Genomic DNA, 20,775 nt, shown 5'->3' with positions numbered 1-20,775 from the left:
TTTATACAACTTTACATTTATATTTGTATATTGAATGAGTTGGAGAGTGACTAGTGATTAAAAGTTTGATAGTGACTACTGATTTCTCATAACAGAAATCCTTTTAAGCTTGTCTTACTCTTACATGGATTTAGATTTATTACAAACCAAACTGCTATAAACTATAACAAATACATAAATTAAACTATTTATAAACCAAAACCTTTAGTCTGGTTACCAAAATTTGGGACATAATGAAGTGATTCTGCTGACTTTTATAAGATTTTATTTATTCAGATCAAACCAAGCAGTGGTTTTGAATTGGAAAAAAAAAATCTCAGCCTGTTTCTGTTACTGATCTTTTAATAATCTAAGGAAAATGTATTTACACATACTATATTTCGTATTTCGTAACAGCTTGTCATCTTTCTCTAAGGGATGAGTGTGAAATGGAATTATAGTGAGGTAGGTTTTTTTTTTTTTTTTTTTTTTGAGATGGAGTTTCGTTCATGTTTACCAGGCTGGAGTGCATTGGCGCAATCTCGGCTCACCACAACCTCCGCCTCTTGGGTTCAAGTGATTATCCTGCCTTAGCCTCCCAAGTAGCTAGGATTACAGGCCTGCACCACCATGCCTGGCTAATTTTGTATTTTTAGTTGAGATGGGGTTTCTCCACGTTGGTCAGGCTGGTCTCAAACTCCCAACCTCGGGTGATCCGCCCACTTTGGCCTCCCAAAGTGCTGGGATTACAGGCGTGAGCCACCACGCCTGGCCAATTTTATGATTTTTTTTTTTTTTTTGAGAAGCCTCTTACTTTGGAAAATATTTGATATTAATACTTAGGGAAAGGAGGTTTGAAATCTTTAAAACTTATCAGAAAGTGTTCTTTTAATGCAAAACTGGTGACCATATTACCCTTTTAATTATATTAAATGCCACTTAATTTTTTTCTAAAAGTACATTTTAAACTTTTTACTAGATGTTTTTTAGGAAATTGCTAAAATTAGCAGTGGTCAAAGATGGACTGTTTAGTTGGTATGTTCTTGTTACTTTCTTGGGCCCATTTCAAAATATGCTGGATGTGGCATGTGGCACAGCCCCCTAGTGATTGACGTGGTTTTGGTATCTTAAAGGCTGTTGACCTGGCGACCCAATTCTGGAGAAACTGCCCCCCCACCTCCATCTCCTGTAAGTGAAAAGCCATTGGTAAGTTTTAATCAGTAAAGTATATTGAAATTAGTTATTTGTGATGAGTAATTTTATTATGGGTCAAATTCTTACATGTAAGTGTCTTAATCCATTCCTGCTATTAAAAAAATATCTGAGACTGGATTACTTATAAATAGACATTTATTTTTTTACAATTACGAAGGCTGGGAATTGTATGATCAAGTGTCTGGTGAGAGCTGCTCTCTGCTTCCAAGATGGCACCACGTTGCTGCATTCTCACGTGGTGCAAGGAGGAGGGACAGAAAGGGGCCTAGCTAGTTCCCTCCAGTCCTTTTTTAAGGCACTAATTCTCATGGCCTACTCACCTCCTAAAATCTCTACCTCTTGATACTGTTGCATTGGGGATTAAGTTTCATTATGAATTTAGGAGGGAATGCAAACATTCATATCATTGCAATGCGTTTGACTCCTTTAAGAAGATGGTATAAATTTACTGTCCAGAATTGTGAAGTTAATTCTTTGGTCAATGTCACAGACAATTAATATGTGTCTTTGTTAAGTGCCATGAAGGGAGTATTTTAAATTATTTTTAAATATAGGACATAGAACAGAATGATTTTTTAAGGGTTATGAGAGAAAGGTACCAGATTACGTAGCTGTCTCCATGCAAAGCTGAAGATATTGTTGGATAGTATTTAAACTTTTTATTTTTATATAATTTCACCTTATAGAAAAGTAACACAAAACAGTACAAAGAATTCTAACATTCACTTCACCCAGTGTATTGGTTTCCTAGTTCTACCATAAAAAATTACCACAAACTTGGTGGCTTAAAACTATAGAAACCTACTATCTCATGGTTCTAAAGACCACGGGTCCTAAATCAAGGAGTTAGCAGGGCCACATTCCCTCCAAAGGCTCTAAGGGAAAATCCTTACTAGCTTCGTCCAGCTTCTGGTGGCTGTTGACAACCTTTGGCATTATTTGGCTTGTTCACATATCACTCCAATCTCTGCCACCATCTATCCATAGTCTCCCTCACTGTGTGTGAATTAAATCTCTCCCTCTCCTTTTTGATTTATGAAGACATTAGTCATTGGATTTAGGGTTTACCTGAAATCCAGGATGATCTCATCTCAAGATCGTTAATTACATCTGAAAAGACCTTATTTCCAAGTAAGGTAACATTTGCAGGTATCAGGGGTCAGGACTTGAACATACTTTTTAGGGGCCAATATTCATCCCACTATGGTCTACCCACTGACACCTAAAAATTCATGTCCATCCCATCGGCAAAAGATGGTCACCCCATTCTAAGGTCCCCAAAAGTCTAAACTCATTGCAGCATCAACACTATGTCCAAAATCCCTTATAAATATAATCAAAATTCCCTAATCTGATCATCCGCATCTGCAGTAAGGATGGATGACACTCTTGAGTATGCTCTATTCTGGGGCAGAATTCGTCTCCATCTGTGGACCTGTGAACCTAGAAAACAGGTTTGTAACTTTTAAAATACAGTAGTGGGACAAGCATAAGATATACGATCTCATTGCAAAAAGGAGAAATTGGAAGGAACAAAGGATCACCAGTCCTAAGCAAGGTTGAAACTTAGCAGGGACAATTCCGTTGAGTTTTAAGGCCTGAGAATAATGCTGTGTGGCTTGATATTCTGCCCTCTGGGGCCATGGCTGGCTTCTTCGGGCCTGAGCCCTACACTCTCAGTTGTTCTTCTTTTTCTTAAAGGTTAGCACGTTTGTAGCTCTGTTGACCCATTTTCTGCCTGTAGAATCCTAGAATTCAGCCTCCCTTCCTCTTATTGTTTCTGTCCCTTTCATTCTAGGCTGGCCATATGTCTGCTGGTATATCATTCTCAAAATCCTTGTGGGTCTTCTGTATGTGTTAAGAGAAACCATGCCATTAAACAAGAGGGTGATCCACACATCTTTCTGGATAGTCCTGTTATGTTCCTGGCTTCTGCTGAGATGATCGATTGGCTCCACTAGATATATACCTAATCTCTTTGGCAAAAAGTTGTCCAGCTATTATAGCCTTGGCCTTCTCTCCAAAGCATGCTTTCCTAACAATTCATTTCCTAATTGTAGCATCGTTTTCAATCTCGATAGGCACAAGATCCTCTCACATCATCAAGTGGCAGTTTCTTTTTGCTTAACAGTTCTTTCATCAATATATCTTCTTCTTGCATTGTACTATAAACAGCAAGGATAAACCAGGCCACACCTTCAGCACTTTGCTTGGAAATCTCAACTACATATCATCACTTAGAATTCTGCTTTCCACCCAACAATTCAGCCAAGCTTTCTGCCACTTTACAACAAGGATCACCTATCAGTGTCTAATACCATGTTCTTGATTTCCTTCTAAGACCTCACCAGAAGCACCTTTTAACATTCATATTTGTACCAATAATCTGTTTCATGGCCATACATGTCTTCTCTAAGATGGTAGAAGCTTTCTCTCACACATTGCACTTCCTTGTGGATCCTCACCAGAACCACATTTGACATCCATATTTCTACCAACAGTCTCTTCAGGGCAATGTAGATGTTTCCTATCATGTGTCTTAGAACTCTTCCAGCTTCTACCATTGCCCAGTTCCAAAGCCACTTCTACATTTTTAGGTGTTTGTTACAGCCACATTCCATTTCATGGTATCAAAATCTTTATCAGGGCCAGCAAAACAAAACCAGCAGGAGAGATTTATATAGATAGATTTAAGGAACTGGCTTACATGATTGTGGAGGCTGGCAGGTTTGAAATTTTGTAGGGCAGGCAGGCAGGCTGGAAAGCCTTGGGCTGCTGCTGAAGCTGCAGTTCACAGGCGGGATTTCTTCCCCAGGAAAACCTGTTTTGCTCAGTTTTGAAGGCTTTCAACTGATTGGATAAGGACCATCTAGATTATTGAAGATAATTTCCTTAAAAAGTGAGCTGACTATAGATGTTAACCACATGTATAAAATACCTTCAGCTGAACACCTGGAATAGTGTTTAATTGAATTAATTGTTACTCCTTCGACTTAAGTATCTGGCTTAAGTACATAGGATATTGGTATTGTGTCCTAGCCAAATTGACACAAAAGTAATCATTACACCAGGTTTCTCCAAATGTTGTCATTTTACATTTGTTTTTACCAACCCCAGCTGTCCTCCCTCTTTTTATCTTGCTACCCCGCCTCCCACACACACAATTTTCTGAATTCTTTGAAAGTAATTTGTAAATATAATGCCCACTTATCCCTAACAATCAAAAAATTATCCTTGAAACAATACTCTTATTTAATCTACAGGTCTTTTCAAATTTGTACTGTTCTGCCAATAATACCTTTGAATTTTAAAGCCAGGAGGCTGTAAAGTAGCAAACTAATGCCCACTGACCAGATTTGTTCCCCACAACTTTTAACTTTCTTAACAAATTGTCAACGGTTAAAACTTAGATTTCACAGAAAAGTATCATTCTGAATTGCCCTTGAGAACTGTGACATCTATGCTGGGCCCGTGTTGCTCCATGACTCTGTTGTGCTGACGTCCATTCAGAACAGAACCCACTATTACTTAGGACATCCCAAAAATTATCCTCATTTACATTGGTTAGTGAGAAAAATTGAGAAAACAATATACCTAACATCCAAAAATTCCTCTAATACAGAGCAAGGTTTTTAAATCCCTAATTTTTTGACCTAGTTTTTGTGTAGGTTTAGTTTTCTGGAGAGAACATTTTAGAAATCATCAGACTGTTCAAGAGGGCCCGTGACCAAAAATATTTAAAAACCACTGCTTTCATTTATCTTCAGTAAGATAATACGTTTTTAATTCTGAGAACTGAGTAATTTCTTCCTTAAAATACACTTAAGTCCAAGCTAACGTATTGTTTTGATTATTACTATTTCTGGTAACACAGGCCCATCTTCCTTTCACACAGCAGGTAAGGTTGCTCAGGCTGGGACTGTTACGTCAGAATAACAAAAGCTAAGCACTCCTCCTGAAACCAGGTTCTCTCATCTCTTGAGTGTGCTGTGCCTTTATAATGAAAGAAAGCTCGAGGAGGAGTAGGGTCAGCTGCCATTTATTGCCCAACACTGTGCTGCTAGTGTTTTGGATTTATTATATCTAGTTCTTAACAACCTGCAAGGAAAGTATATCATTTCTTTTTAGATCAGAAAACCTCACCTCAGGAAATTAATCATTTTTCCAAGGTTACACTCTTAATAATACTGGAACCTGTGGCTGGGCGTGGTGGCTCACGCCTGTAATCCCAGCACTTTGGGAGGCCGAGGCAGGCAGATCACCTGAGGTCGGGAGTTGGAGACCAGCATGACCAACACGGTGAAAACCCCCTCTCTACTAAAAATACAAAATGAGCCGGGCATGGTGGTGCATGCCTATAATCCCAGCTGCTGGGGAGGCTGAGGCAGGAGAATCGCTTGAACCCAGGAGGTAGAGGTCACGGTGAGCCGAGATCGCACCATTGCACTCCAGCCTGGGCAACAAGAGCAAAACTCCATCTCAAAAAAGTAAATAAATAAATAATACTGGAGCCTAATTCTTGTGTAGGTCTGTTGGACTCCAGGGTCCAGCATCTCTTCATGATACGACACTCCTAGATAGTCACCTTCACATTGACCTTTCTAGTCCCTGGGTCCATGGGTGACAGAAGATCCTTTTCTAAATTTACCCCTGCAAAAGGTGTCTGTTTAGATTTCATGAACACTTGTGGGTATTGCTGACCAGTTTCTCTACACTTTGAAGTTTCGCATTTTTATCTGTTGCTGTTGGATGGTTGCAGACCTGAGCCCAATGAGGGTCAGAAAGTCAACTTTTCTCTATGTACAGGTAATTTTAAATAATTTTCTGATTGTGTTATAACTGTAATGTGTAAAACATCATTTTCATAGGGACATAATATAATTTTTTAAAATAGCGTTTTAGAAAATATTTTCACCCATAAACTTTATTAACCATACTTACAGTGATTTTTTATTTATTAGGATACAATATCACAGAAGTCTGTAGATATTCATGATTCTATTCAACCAAGGTCTGTGGATAACAGACCACAAGCACCACTGGTTTCTGCATCTGCTGTTAATGAAGAAGTCAGCAAAATTAAATCTACAGCAAGTGAGTTATTTCTCTAAATAAAAATAAATTTGTGTTTTATGTAGGAAAGGGTTAACATTTTTGGTTTTACTTTTATTATTAACAAACATATACTATAATTGATTGTGTCATCACTTCTTTTTTTTTTTTTTTTTTTTTTTTGAGACGGAGTTTCACTCTGTCGCCTAGTCTGGAGTGCAGTGGCACGCCATCGTAGCTCACTGCAACCTCTGCCTCCCGGGTTCAAGCGATTCTTCTGCCTCAGCCTCCCGGGTAGCTGGGACTACAAGTGTGCACCACCACGCCCGGCTAATTTTTGTATTTTTAGTCGAGACGGGGTTTCACCATATTGGCCAGGCTGGTCTTGAACTCCTGACCTTGTGATCTGCCCGCCTCAGCCTCCCAAAGTGCTGGGATTACAGGTGTGAGCCACTATGTCCGGCCACTTTTTTTTTTTTTTTTTTTTTTGAGACGGAGTCTCACCCTGTCGCCTACGCTGGAGTGCAGTGATGCTCACTGCAACCTCCGCCTCCCAGGTTCAAATGATTCTCCTGCCTCAGCCTCCCGAGTAGCTGGGATTACAGGTGCCCGCCATCACCTCCAGCTGATTTTTGTAGTTTTAGTAGAGACAGGGTTTCACCATGTTGGCCAGGCTGGTCTCAAACTCCTGACCTTATGATCCGCCCGCCTCAGCCTCCCAAAGTGCTGGGATTACAGGCGTGAGCCACTGCGCCTGGCCGTGTCATCACTTCTTTACTGTGTTTATCCTAATTTGGACATCCTCTGGTAAATAGATGCCCTCTTGCAGAAGATCAAGAACTCTGCTGATCCTGAAATGTCAGCTTTTTCTGCCAACGAGCACCTGAGTCTTCTCTCTCCACCCCCTTCTGCATGCCAACCAACCCCATGTTCTGTCTGCAAAAGTAGGGCCTAGCATGCCTTCCTCTACCCATCTGCAAGGGGAAGTAGTGAAGGACCGTTGCTTTCTAAGCAGGAGCACCCCACTTGTTTTTGTTGTTGTTTTTGTTTTTGTTTTTGTTTTGAGACAGAGTCTCACTCTGTCACCCAGGCTGGAGTGTGATCTCGGCTCACTGCAGCCTCAACCTCCTAGGCTCAAGCGATCTTCCCACCTTAGCCTCCCGAGTAGCTGGGACTACAGGCACACCTCATCACGCCCAGCTAATTTTTTATATTTTTTTGTAGGGACAGGGTTTTGCCATGTTGCCCAGGCTGATCTTGAACTCCTGAGCTCAGGCCATCTGCCCACCTCAGCTTCCCAACATGCTTGGATTACAGGCTTGTGCCACGACGTCTGTCCAGGAGCACCCTACTTTTTTTCTTTTTTCTTTTTTTTTGAGACGGAGTCTTGCTCTGTCGCCCAGGCTGGAGTATAGTGGTGTGATCTTGGCTCACGGCAAGCTCCACCTCCCGGGTTCACGCCATTCTTCTGCCTCAGCCTCCCGAGTAGCTGGGACTACAGGTGCCTGCCACCATACCCAACTAATTTTTTTTTTTATTCTTTAGTAGAGACCGGGTTTCACCACGGTAGTCAGGGTGGTCTCGATCTCCTGACCTCATGATCCACCCAGCTTGGCCTCCCAAAGTGCTGGGATTACAGGCATGAGCCACCGCGCCCGGCAGGAGCACCCTACTTTTTAAGGAGCAACCCTTTTCTCCACACTGCACCGCAACCTTAGTCGGCCTGTGCCCATTTCCCTCACTGCTGCCCACACCCCTGTCTCCATACAGGGATCCACAGGTCACCTGTATTCCTCCCCTCACCTTTTCACAAAAAAGAGGAACCCTTTACTTTTTTACTGGATCAATTCAGTTTCATTTGCTGAAGGAAAATTACAACACCTAGAAAAGACCACAGCCTCCTTAGAGGAGAACAGGACAGCTTTGAGAACTTTTTAAAACCTGAGGTGAAATTTACATAACAGATATAACAATATGCAAGTGAATAATAATTCAGTGGCATTTAGTACATTCACAGCCACCACCTCTATCTAGATCCAAAGCATTTTCATCACTCCTAAAGGGAGCCCCCCAGCCCCATAACTGTTATACAGCCACTTCTTCTCCTCTTCCCCAGCCCCTGGCAGCCACTAATTAGCTGTGTTTGTGAATTGCCTATTCTGCATATTTCATATAAATGGAATCATACAAAATACAACCTTTTGTGTCTGTCTTCTCTCACAGTGTTTTCAAGACGCATCATGTTGTAGCATGAATCAGTAATTCATTCCTTTTTATTACTAAGTAATAGTCCACTGAATGTATAGACCACATTTTGTTTATCCATTTGTCTGATGATGGACGTTTGTATTTGTTTCACCTGTAGTTGTCATGAATAGTGCTGCTACAAACTGTTGTGTGCAAATATCATTTGAATACCTGTTTTCAGTTCTTTTGCATTATCTACCTAGGAGTGGAATTGCTAGCTCATAGGGTAATTCTATGTTTAACTTCTTGAGGAACCACCAAGCAATTTTCTATAGCCAGTGGCTGCACCATTTTACATTCCCACCAGCAATTCCAGTTTTTCCACATCTTTGCCAGCGCCTTTTTTGTTGTTGTTAAATGATAACCATTCTGGTGGGTGAGAAGTTTACCTCATTGTGGTTTTGACTGGCACTTCCGTAATGATTAGTGTTGTTAACCATCTTTTCATATGCTTGTTGACCATTTGTATATCTTATTTGGAGAAATTTGTGTTCATGTCCTTTGCCTGTTTTTAAATTTTGATGAAGTTCAATTTTTCTGTTTTCTTTTGTTAGTCATGCCTTTGGTGTCATTGTCAAAATCCAAGGTCATGAGCATTTCCCCCAATGTTGTCTTCTATGAAGTGTTTTTTTTGTTGGTTTTTTTTTTTTTTTTTTTTTTGGAGATGGAGTCTCACTCTGTCGCTCAGGCTGGAGTGCAGTGGTGCGATCTCGGCTCACTGCAACTTCCACCTCCTGGGTTCAAGCGATTCTCCTGCCTCAGCCTCCTGAGTGGCTGGGATTACAGGCACATGCCACTACACCTGGCTAATTTTTGGATTTTTAGTAGAGACGGGGTTTCGCCATGTTGGCCAGGCTCGTCTCAAACTCTGGGCCTCAAGTGATCCACCTGCCTGGCCTCCCAAAGTGCTGGGATTAAAGGCGTGAGCCACTGTGCCTGGCCTATGAAGTTTTATTCTTCTAGCTCTTTGATTTAGGTCGTTGATCCATTTTGATTTAATTTTTTTCAGGGAATTTTTTAATCCTAGATGCTTACAGTTCTTCAGAGAAGACAGGCTTTATTATCATATCCTACTTGAAAGGACCTTCTATCTTCAGTCACTGTATTTTGCTAATTTCTTAAAGAGGAAATAGGTGGTAGTGAGTGGCCGAGTTTCATTTTTCATTTCTGTTCTCCAAAGAACAGAATGGTTCATGTAGGAATCCTTTGCAGCTTCAGTCTGCACCAAGAAAGGCCAAGAGGAAAGAATAGCGAGTGGCTTTTCTCACTCTCAGCCTCCAGACTGAATTTAAACACACTTAGCTTTGTGAGGGCAGGACTTGGTCTTCACATAGTGGAAAGTGTGCACTTGGCTACTTTTTCCTGGGGCAAGGGTTCTGCTTTCCTGCCACTGTGAGCTGTGGGGTCAGACTGCATCCTTAAGCCAGACATTCCACTCTCGCTCCCCTGGAAGACTTTTAGGCGAGGTTCATCCTGGAACTGTTGACTCAGAACAGGTAGAGCTGGAGGAAGAACAAGCGGCCACCCTGCTCCCATGAGCCCTCTTCCTTGGTGGATAGGTTGTGGTTCTCCTGTTTGATGGGGAGGCCGCTGCATCTGACTCTCCAACTCAGTGAAAAGAATCACAGCACAGACCAGCCTCAATTCTTTCTGCACCACTGCTCTGTCGAGTTGATTCAGTACCTGTAGTCCCACATAGTTAAAATCTGCTTAGCTTTGCTCTCTGTTGTGTGGACAATGAAATGGTTGACTAATATAACCCTGGCAGTGTCAGACCTTGTCATGACTGAAATTTGTCCAAATAGATATTGTCATCAAATGTGCTCCTGGTCCTTGCTAGTGAGACTGTAGTTGGGATCCCTGTCCAGGTCTCAAAGGGCACGAGAAACTATGAAGAGGCTTGGCATCCCTGTTCAGAGTACAGCCTCATCTGCCAAATTCTTGGGGTCACTAGAACTGTTTGGGTCCCTGCTGGAAGCTCTTAACACCCCTGAGCAACTCACGTTGGAACTGATGAAAATAGGTCTCCTAAGACCTCCATCTACTGCTAAGTCCATTCTGGAGTCTAGGTGCTACTAGGAGTCTTTTGCCCCTGGGACTGAGATGTTTTTCTGACTTGAATGAGGGAGTGAATGGATGACTGCCCATGCCGCTGTCACTGTAATAAAGGACTAAGAAGACAAGATTTAAGAGGAAGAGATAACCGTAGGACTTACAGGTTTCTTTGTTTTGTTTTTTTAACTTGTGATCTAGTACTAAGAACTAAACGTTAAATAGAATAGCATTTATGAACAGTATCTGGAAAGGAGCCTTCATTAATGATCTCAATAAGAATAAATTAAAGTAAGTTATTTCTCTGTCCCCCAAAATCCCTAAAACATGAATTTGTCTTCCACACATTAGTGCCAGAAAAGGGAATTTGTAGTAAAATGTTTTTCATAGTAGAAAGAAACAGGGATTGTAAGTCGCCCAGCATTGAAGCCATTGCCCCAAGACTGTCTAGTAGGCAGCTCCCTTTGGGCAGTTGTCTGCCTCCTGGAAAGCTTCCTGCCAAAGCTGCCCCTGAGAATCTGGGATGGAGGTGTGGCCGTGTGGTCTGGGTCCCCTGGGCTGTGTGGCAGCAGCATCTCAGGAGTTGAGTCCTCTTTTCTAACCTTGTGCTGCTGCATTGGCTTAGCTACTTAGCTGGCATGGTCAGACAAGGGGAGCACGCCCATGAGTGTGTCCACATGGGCCGGCAGACTATCAGAAACTCCCTGTTGAACAAATGTGTTCAGGATAGAGGGATGTGACTGTGTATAGCTGATGAGGGGAACATGGGTGGCACTTTTGTTACTTTGCAGTTTGGTTACTTTTGAAGTAATGTGTTCAGCTTAACTTTTTTTTTTTTTTTTTTTTTTTTAAGATAAAATCTGGCTCTGTTGCCCAGGCTGGAGTGCAGTGGTGTCATCTCAGTTCACTGCAACCTCCGCCTCCCGGGATCAAGCCATTCTTCTGCCTCAGCCTCCCGAGTACCTGGGACTACAGGCACACGCCACCACACCCAGCTAATTTTTGTATTTTTAGTAGAGATGGGGTTTCACCATGTTGGCCAACCTGGTCTCGAACTCCTGACCTCAGGCAATCCACCTGCCTTGGCCTCCCAAAGTGCTGGGATTACAGGCATGAGCCATTGCACCCGGCCCCGGCTTAACTTTTTATAGACTTCTTTGCTGATGGATGTCTTTGAAAGTAAGAGGTAATTTCAGTCACAACTACGAATCTGGATCCAAATAAAACATGTGCTGTGGCCAAACCACAGTATTGCATAGGTTAATCCGGAGTCTTGGCTGCCCTCACTTCCTGTCTCACATGGATCTGTTCTGTTATTTTCTTATGTCATAGGTTTTCATATAACCTATTTTTTTATTTTAATTTTATTTATTTATTTATTTATTTATTTTTTGAGACGGAGTCTCTCTTGCCCAGGCTAGAGTGCAGTGGTGTGATCTTGGTTCACTGTAACCTCTGCCTCCTGGGTTCCAGCAATTCTCTTGCTTCAGCCTCCAGAGTAGCTGGGATTACAAGTGTGCGCAACCATGCCTGGCACATTTTGTTGTAGCTTTGTAAAGATGGGGTTTCATCATGTTGAGCAGGCTGGTCTTGAACTCCTGACCTCAGGTGATTCAACTGCCTCGGCTTCCCAGAGTGCTGGGATTATAGGCATGAGCCACCGTGCCCAGCCCCTTTATTCCCTGTTTTCAGAGGTCAGACTTGGGTTTACAGTTGATATTTCAGTTTTAGGTTTTTATCCATTTGTTACATGTTCGTTAAAAATAACTTGAATTAAAAAATTTGTAGCGGGAACATCTTGAATATATTATTGTTCTAAATCAGGGGTGTCCAGTCTTTTGGCTTCCCTGAGCCACATTGGAAGAAGAATTGTCTTGGACCACTCATAAAATACACTAACATGTATAATCCCAGGGGACCCAGACCACATGGCCACACCTCCATCCCAGATTCTCAGGGCAGCTTTGGCAGGAAGCTTTCCAGGAGGCAGACAATTGCCCAAAGGGAGCTGCCTACTAGGCAGTCTTGGGGCAATGGCTCCAATGCTGGGCGACTTACAATCCCTGTTTCTTTCTACTATGAAAAATAGTAGTGAGCTAAGAAAAAAAAAATCTCATAATGTTTTAAGAAAGTTTATGAATTTGTGTTGGGCTGCATTCAAAGCTGTCCTGGGCCACATACAGGCTGTGGGTTGGAGAAGCTTGTTCTAAATTATGTAGGGCACTTTTATTTTAAAAATTACTTTTCCGAGGCTTTTCTAAATATCAGTTAAACTTTTACTGAGTAGTGCCTGTGTGCAAAAGCAGTATGTCCTTCTCAGTGTGATATGTGAATACATATTGATGTTTCCTTAGCATTGTAGTATCATGGAAATTATAAAGGATTCAAAATAATTTTTTGTTTGCATGTGCATTGGGGGGGGTTTCCTCACAGAATTTCCAGAACAAAAATTGTTTGCTGCCCTGTTGATTAAATGTGTTGTGCAGCTGGAACTCATCCAGACTATCGACAACATTGTCTTCTTCCCAGCCACAAGTAAGAAAGAAGATGCAGAAAACTTAGCTGCAGCACAGGTAAGGAGATAGGAGGACAGCTGCTTTTTTTGTGTAAGTAGGAAGTTAGGTATAGCAGTCTGGGCTGTAGAGTTAGGCTAGAGAATTAGTTTGTGGGGCCTTCATCATACAGATGTCCTTTTAAACCATGAGACTGGATCCCATCACAAGGTAATAAGGTTAGCTAGAGCAGGGAGGAGGGTCAGCAACTGATTACTAGAGACCTCATCCTCTACAGCTCCTGGAGATGAGGCAGCTAGCAGAGACTGAAGACGAGAATCCATGAGGCATGGGGAGGCACGGGGAAGCAGGTGTCAGTTGTTGGGGAAGTCAGATGAAGAAAATGTTTTAAGGAGAAGCATGTGATCAGTCGCTTGTTAAATGCTCTGGATAGGTCAAGTGATATTACACCTGAGAATTGCCCTCTAACTGGACGACTTTGGAACCTTAACAGTGTGTTAAATGTTAAATTGAGGACAAAAGCATAATTACAATGGGGAGAGAGAAGAGAGAATGTGGACTCAGCCAGTACTCTGTTAAGAAGTTTTGCTGTAAAGGCACAGAGAAATGTGATAGCTGGATTGTGAGGGGTTCAAGAGAGGGGTTTGCTATGTTTTGTTCTCCAGATTGGTGATATGGCAGCGTGTTCACTGGTAAGAGCTTTCCAGTAGGGAGAGAAAAACTGACTGTAGGCAAGAGAGGGGCAATTTCTAGGGCCATGTTTTTGAGTGAGTGGAGATAGTACCTCATACAGAGTGGGAATCACCTGGGGTAGAAGCCCAGACAGTTCCCATGTGGCGGCAGGGGGAGGGCTGGGGGATGGGTTATGGATGCAGGAAGTCTGGTACATTTGGGGTGGGAGCTTGTGAGAGACCTCCTCTGCCAGCTTCTGGTTTCTCACTGAGATGGGAAGAAAAGTCATCTACCATGTGAGATTTGGAAGAATGTTTTAGCTACTTGAGAAGTGAAAACTTGAGCTGGTTGGCCAGGAATGTGGCCTAGGCCAAGGTCTGCCAAGGGCTGGGCTAGCACCGAGCCCACTGGTTTAGAGAGAAACCAGTCTGCTTTCTCCAGTCACACATGATGACATGGCCATTTTGCCAGCCAGTTACTAAAAAGAAGAGGAGGGGTTGTGAAAGAGAATAATTAAAATGATGCATGGACTCCATAGCAGTTGAGAAGAGAAGGGAGGACTTGAGGGGCTGAGGAACGCAGGGCCAGGGAGTTGGGAGTCCAGGAGGGTCTGGACTAATGGGAGGCGGTGCTTGGGGACGAGGATGCGTACTGGAAGGTGGACCTTCCCTTACTTTCTGTTAGGTTAGAGCAAGCTGAGTATCTGTGGCTTTCTTGTAAAACTGGTCTTTGGGGAGCATTGAGTTGTAAATTAACTAAAATTATTGTGACTGTGTGTATATGCTGGGGTGGTTTGTTTTCCAAAGAGAGATGCGGTGGACTTTGATGTTCGCGTTGATACTCAAGACCAAGGAATGTACCGCTTTTTAACATCACAACAACTTTTTAAGCTACTGGACTGCTTATTAGAGTCACATAGATTTGCAAAAGCGTTTAATTCCAACAACGAACAGAGGACTGCCCTGTGGAAAGCAGGTAAGCTGCACACGCCTCACATTTAATGTTTACTGTTGATGGATGTGGGACAGGTACATACAGGTCTCAGAACTCATTGACTGTCTGCTATAGGTCTGTGCATGTCACTATATGTACTCTGACCTTAACAGTAATAAAGTAACCTCACAACCAGGCCCTTTTCTGGTCTACAGTAAGCCAGATAACTACTTGGGTGGATTTTTTCCCCCTTGGTCTATTATTTGACTTATATTGTTCTTTCATCTTGTTTACCCAACCTGGACCTTCTTGTTGATACTCACTGGCATGACAAAAGCTGTCTTTTCATTAGGAAATAAATATGTGTAAAAGTCGCACACACAAAACCTGGCATGTGTATTTGAATGGCTTCTCTGTTTACTGGGAGTGGCCAGAGCTCAGAGTGAAGGTGAATTTATTGGGATGTGAGGTATATTTGTTCTAGAACAAGTTAGACATTTTAAACAAAAAATAAGCTTTTATTATAAACCAAAGTGACACTGTTAATTTTTTAATTTAAAAAATAGAGCCAGCTGCGGTGACTCACGCCTGTAGTTCCAGCTACTCGGGTGGCTGAGGCAGGATGATTGCTTGGGGCCAGAAGTTCGAGACCACCCTGGCCAACATAGCAAGACCCTGTCTCTAAAAGAAATTAAAAATTAGCGGGGCATGGTGTCGCATACCTGTAATCCCAGCTACTCGGGAGGCTGAAGTGGGAGGATCACTTGAGCCCAGGAGTTTGAGGCTGCAGTGAGCCATGATCACACTACTTCCCTCCAGCCTGGGCAACACAGTGAGACCCCATCTCTTAAAAAAAGAAAAGAAAAAAGAAAGAAATATAATTATGAGTTGCAAAACAGTGCTGGGAGGATGAGGGGCTGCAGAATAAGGCAGAGAAAAAGAAGGGGGCTGATACTTATCAAACATCAAACTGTATCAAAAGGGTTTGGTGCTTATGTTTGCTTATTTGAAACAGCTGTGCCATTCTCTTTCCTTTACAACCTAACTTCTGGAAAGAGGAGCCTGTACTTATTTTTCCCCTTTTTTTCTACCCAAGTTTTTGCCACCATTCCACTGGGCCTCTTCCTGCTGAGCTGACAGAGCCTCCTTGTGTCCACACACACCAGGCCCGTCAGACCTCCGACAGAGCAGTTCTCACCTCCTGGGGGTTGCCCCTGTTTATCTGAGGCCCCTGGCGCAGGCAGAGCACATGGCCCCTTCCACGGCTTTGGGGATTCAAGTGCAGTTTCATGTGAAGGGTTCCACCTTCCCAGGCCACAAGTTTTTTTATATCTCATATCCCCAGCTTGAATAGGGAGGGAATTCTGGACATGGAAATCACCTTCACATTAGGCTGCTGTGGCTCCGTTTTGTAAGCAGCAGATGCTGATGGCTGAGCACAAACAAAATGTGCCTCCATACGGGCTGTTTCACCTTTACATAAGATGCCTTCCCAAACTAATCCCAGAAACTTCCCTTTTCTGCAGGATTCAAAGGCAAATCCAAGCCCAACCTTCTGAAGCAGGAGACCAGCAGCCTGGCCTGTGGGCTGCGCATTCTCTTCCGGATGTACATGGATGAGAGCCGCATTAGTGCCTGGGAGGAGGTCCAGCAGAGGCTTTTGAAGTAAGACTTTTGACTGATTTCCATCTCTGACCAGGTAGCCACGTGGTGCCGGGCAGGAAAGAGGCACCGGCGGGACCATGCTGACAGCTGAGCCTTTGGGGCCTGGATGCCCCTATTCCACGGAGCAGTTGTAAAAATTAAATTCAGTCTTAGAAATGAGTGTGCTTTAGTGACATGTGGCCAAATCATGTCTAACATGCAGGACAAAGGAGGTTTTCTGTTTTAAAACTGTGAACTATGATATCATTTATAGGCCTTTTTAATGTCATAAGATAGTCCCATTTTTACACATCATTTGTAAAAGTGAAAACTTGCCTGCCTGCATTTACTTTGAAAAAAATATTTGGAGTTTTTCTTAGCGTTACTTTTTTTACTCTTTTACTTTAAGCCAACTAACGTGTAAACTCAGGCTAAGAATGAAACATGCCATTCAGAAAGAATACGGCCATCTGCATTGTATTATCATATCTACTTAAGGAATAGATGTTCTGAGGCCAATTAAATACATTTTAGAATTTTAAGGGATCACCTAGTCTCTGTTATCCCATTTGATTGACAAGACTGATTGATTAAGGCCCCACAGGGCCTTGTGATCTAGGGCCTCACAAGGGTCAGTGAAGAGAGGAGTCGCCTCAGATTCCAGTCCAGGTCTCTTGAAACTAAGCTTTGCATGTGCCACCTGCCACACGGCAGCTTTGCATTGAAAGAAACTTAGAAAATTAGGAAAATGTGGGTTTCCTGGTAAGTTACAATGGCTTCTTTTAACATGTTTGGTTTTCTTCCCAATTTGAAAAGCATGTTTATGTTGACACTCCAGCTAATGTAAACAGATGGGATCTAACATGTTCTTGAATAGTTCATATTCACTACTATGTTCATGATTGCTCTTTCTCAGTGAATATGGGGACCAGTAGATACGCAAGTAACATTAAAGGAAACCTTTTCTTTTGCAGTGTCTGCAGTGAAGCACTAAGTTACTTCCTCACTCTAACATCAGAAAGTCATCGAGAAGCCTGGACTAACTTACTGCTTTTGTTTCTAACTAAAGTTCTAAAGATAAGTGATAATAGGGTAAGTATGAGGCTTCGAATCCAGCCCCACATTTCTAGCCCAATTCGCATTGGGATGCGGGGTCCCAGAGCCGCCGTGCAAGAGCTCTCAGAGATGAATCAAGCAGTGCCCAGGCTGCACTGCTGCTTGTGCAAAGCCACCAGTGGCCTTGCTGTATCTTCCTCAGTCCTTGCTTTTCTCCCCTCTTACCCAGCTTTGTTCACTAATTAGCAGTTCTCTAGGGGATTCAGTAGGTGAGGGATCAGAATCCCTTGGGATACCTTGACAAGTTCCCATTATGACCCCAGGAATCTCCCCCTTTGCCCCATTTTGAAAACTGTTGTCCAACCACCTCATGGCCTTGTACTCTGCCTACTACTCAAGACTACATCTGGTTCCTGGGCCTGTGCTCTGGGCTGCAGCTGTTCCTTTGGCATATTTAGTGGTTCCAGGTAACCCAGAGTCCCTAGTGAATGGGCCTCATCTAAGAATTTTAAACCAGTAGAAATAAAGATAAAATACACATATATGACTGTAAATATAAGTGCATATTTAAGGTTTTCAAAAATGTACACTCTATTCTTAGAAAAAAAAAATAGCAACTTACAGCTCACACATACAGGCTGCTTTGCTGTGACCCTAGAATAGGTTTAAAAATGCCTAGTGATGTGGCCCACTACTTGAAAGGCCAAGGGCTCTAAATCCCAGCCTCTGTTACTCCACAGCTGGCTTTTTTTTTTTTTGGTCATAATATGTCTCACTGCTTCCCTGGATCTGGAGGGGCACAGAGGGGTAGGAAAGGAGGCTGCAGACTAGAGTTCAGAGATAAAGGAACTACTGTGAAGATACAGCCAAAGTATAGCAATTTAACTGTACATGTGAAACGTATGTAGCTTTGCCTGAAGAACTGTTTAGATTTTATATTGCAGTGTTAGGTAGAATTTTCCCCAAAACTTAAAATTTTTATGTAACAAAAGATAAAATTTCAGTAACCCATAGCTTATAAAAACTCAACTCTAGTTTGTACTCACTTGCCTGCTTATTACCCAGGAAAAACAGTGCTAAATTACTAAAATTTGTCAAAGATATACAGGCAAATGTTTTTCAAAATAAGGATATGTAAGTGAATAGTGTTTGTATGAAGTGAGTTTTTCTAACACTTCTGTCTCTCAGTTCCACAACCCACAGAGTCACTGCCTGCTGTGGACCCTGCTTTCCTGGCTCCTGTGATGGAGCCCCAGAGTAGTTTGACTCTAGGCAGTTTAAGGCTCTGCAGTTTGCAATCACTACTAATGGAGAAATTCATTTTCCCTGCAGTTTAAAGCTCATGCATCATTCTACTACCCTCTCTTATGTGAAATTATGCAATTTGACTTGATTCCTGAACTTCGTGCTGTTCTTAGAAGATTTTTTCTGCGAATCGGAGTAGTTTTTCAGATATCACAACCACCTGAACAGGAACTTGGAATAAACAAGCAATGATGGGAACTTAATATTTTTGTTGGCATTTACATCCCTCTGCTCTTTAAAAGGACGCTGGAGCTGAGGTTTCCTACCTGAAAAATGATTTCTCTGGATTGCAGTGTCTGAGAGTTACTGGTAAAGATGCTTAGAAGTCTTACTCAAACTTGCAACACTCCAGTCCCTTTTAGTGCTGGCGGATTTTGTGTGTTATATTGGCCTCATGTTGAGCAGAAAGCCTGTTTAAACAGTGTCAGCTCATGCTCACGGGTCCTTCCCTGTCTTCCACGGCAGGAAAAGCCCCACGTTTTTGGCAGGTGTGGAAGTGAAACTTACCCAAAGAACTATAGATGTAAAGATTGAACTTCTACAAGAAGTACAACTCAGGAGAGCTGTATTTTGAAGGATAAAATGTTTATAATTGGGGAGTGGGGAGAGAAGAAGAAATTATTGTTCATGGTAAAAGATATTTAGCAACTATGGTATTCTTATTCTGAAGATTTTTGCACACTCAGGCTATCTGAGATACTGGTAATCATCCTGTGAAAAATGTACAGAGATGCAGGTCTGTAATATAAAAATCTTAAAACATTATATAGTTCTTCCTGCACTGTTTTCTTTATTTTCTTATTCATTTGCTAAATACCCGTAATATTTTGTCAAATGCACTAAACATTTGGGTGGAACTTTCTTTTTTATTTTATAGGGATTTTTAGTTTTGCCCTTTTTGGTAGGTGGTGATTTTGAGGCTGTAACATGCCCAGAAGCTGTTGTGGCCGACACTTCAACAATAGGGGAAAAAAGGTAGAAAATATCCCTACTGACAGTAACTACCTGTCACATATTTCTCTTAGGACTTTTAAAGATGAGCCATTAAAATAGAATGATCCTTTATGGACCAAAACTTGAATCACTGCAAAATGAATCCAGATTGCTGTCATTTTCTTTTCTTTTGGGTGATGGGGCTTGATGTAGATTTTACTCTATGTACAGAATTTAATGTTGAATATATTAAAATAACAAATCTGGCATGGTTTGCGGAGGTTAGATTTACTGGAAATGTATTCATACTGTGAATTGTGCTCTGATGGTTAAAAGACAAGATTGTCAAGCATTCCGTATTAACAGTGGATGTAGAAAATTTTTTCAGATGGATAAAATGTATATGGTACAGATGTAAAGTTTTCTATGTAAAAAATTCTGTACAACTTTCTGTACAATATTGATTCCCATCTGGCATATTCTAATCAGGTTATAGGTCAATAAAGTTTTTGAATTATTTCATCAGTGCAATCAAAACCTGTATAACCCACCCCCATGTTTCATTGATTCTGTTCTATTAAGGCTGAACAACTATGGAAAAGACATTTTCAGCCAGAACTACAAATTCAATATTGTTTGGTTCTGGTATTTTCTTTCCAGCTTCTAGCATTAGATCCTCCCTTACACTGTACTTACCATAGGATACTCATTTTTAAGGCAATTTTTAAAATTTTTATTTATCTTTTAGAGACTGGATCTCACTCTGTTGTCCAGGCTGGAGTGCAGTGGTATGAGCACAGCTCACTGTAGCCTCAAACTGGGCTCACGATTCTCACACTCCACCCTCCCCAGTAGTGAGGACTGTAGGCACACACCACTACACTTGCCTAATTAAAAAAAAAATTTTTTTTTTTTAGAGATGGGATCTCACTATATTGCCCAGGCTGGTCTCAAACTCTTGGACCTGAAGTGATCCTCCCAACTCAGCCTCACAAAGTGCTGGGATTATAGGCATGAGCCACCATATCCAGCCCAAAAATCTTTTAATATTTTTTGCATATTAATAACCTAGCATCAGGCTACACTACTTGAATGCTGAAAAGAGCTAAAGTTCTCTTCAGCACAGTTTGCAATATTGTGTGTTGGAGGAGTCAGTTGAAGTTGTGTGGTACAT

At 41.9% G+C, this 20,775-nt stretch overlaps 1 protein-coding gene across 7 annotated transcripts in view; it reads left to right on the top strand.

The window, feature by feature from the left end:
- The window catches only part of ARFGEF1 (ADP ribosylation factor guanine nucleotide exchange factor 1), a 143,678-nt gene extending 123,555 nt beyond the window's left edge, over nt 1-20,123 (top strand). For 2 of the 7 annotated variants that reach the window (XM_054657362.2, XM_001162263.5), the window contains 7 exons: nt 1,113-1,185; nt 6,156-6,288; nt 12,979-13,118; nt 14,537-14,705; nt 16,190-16,328; nt 17,282-17,399; nt 18,696-20,123. In XM_054657362.2, coding sequence (XP_054513337.1) covers nt 1,113-1,185; nt 6,156-6,288; nt 12,979-13,118; nt 14,537-14,705; nt 16,190-16,328; nt 17,282-17,399; nt 18,696-18,860 — 937 coding nt within the window. In that variant the 3' untranslated portion in view covers nt 18,861-20,123. Of the gene's footprint in view, nt 1-958; nt 1,067-1,112; nt 1,186-5,916; nt 6,001-6,155; nt 6,289-12,978; nt 13,119-14,536; nt 14,706-16,189; nt 16,329-17,281; nt 17,725-18,695 lie in introns of those variants that run through there. The other 5 variants (XM_016960236.4, XM_054657363.2, XM_054657361.2 and 2 more) reach the window with 5 other exon arrangements.
- The last annotated feature ends 652 nt before the right edge of the window (nt 20,124-20,775 follow it).

This window comes from Pan troglodytes, chromosome 7 (assembly GCF_028858775.2).
Source record: "Pan troglodytes isolate AG18354 chromosome 7, NHGRI_mPanTro3-v2.0_pri, whole genome shotgun sequence".
NCBI classification, from domain to species: Eukaryota; Metazoa; Chordata; class Mammalia; order Primates; family Hominidae; genus Pan; species Pan troglodytes.
The sequence above is the reverse complement of the archived record's forward strand: the minus strand, read 5'-3'. Positions and strand labels throughout refer to the sequence as shown.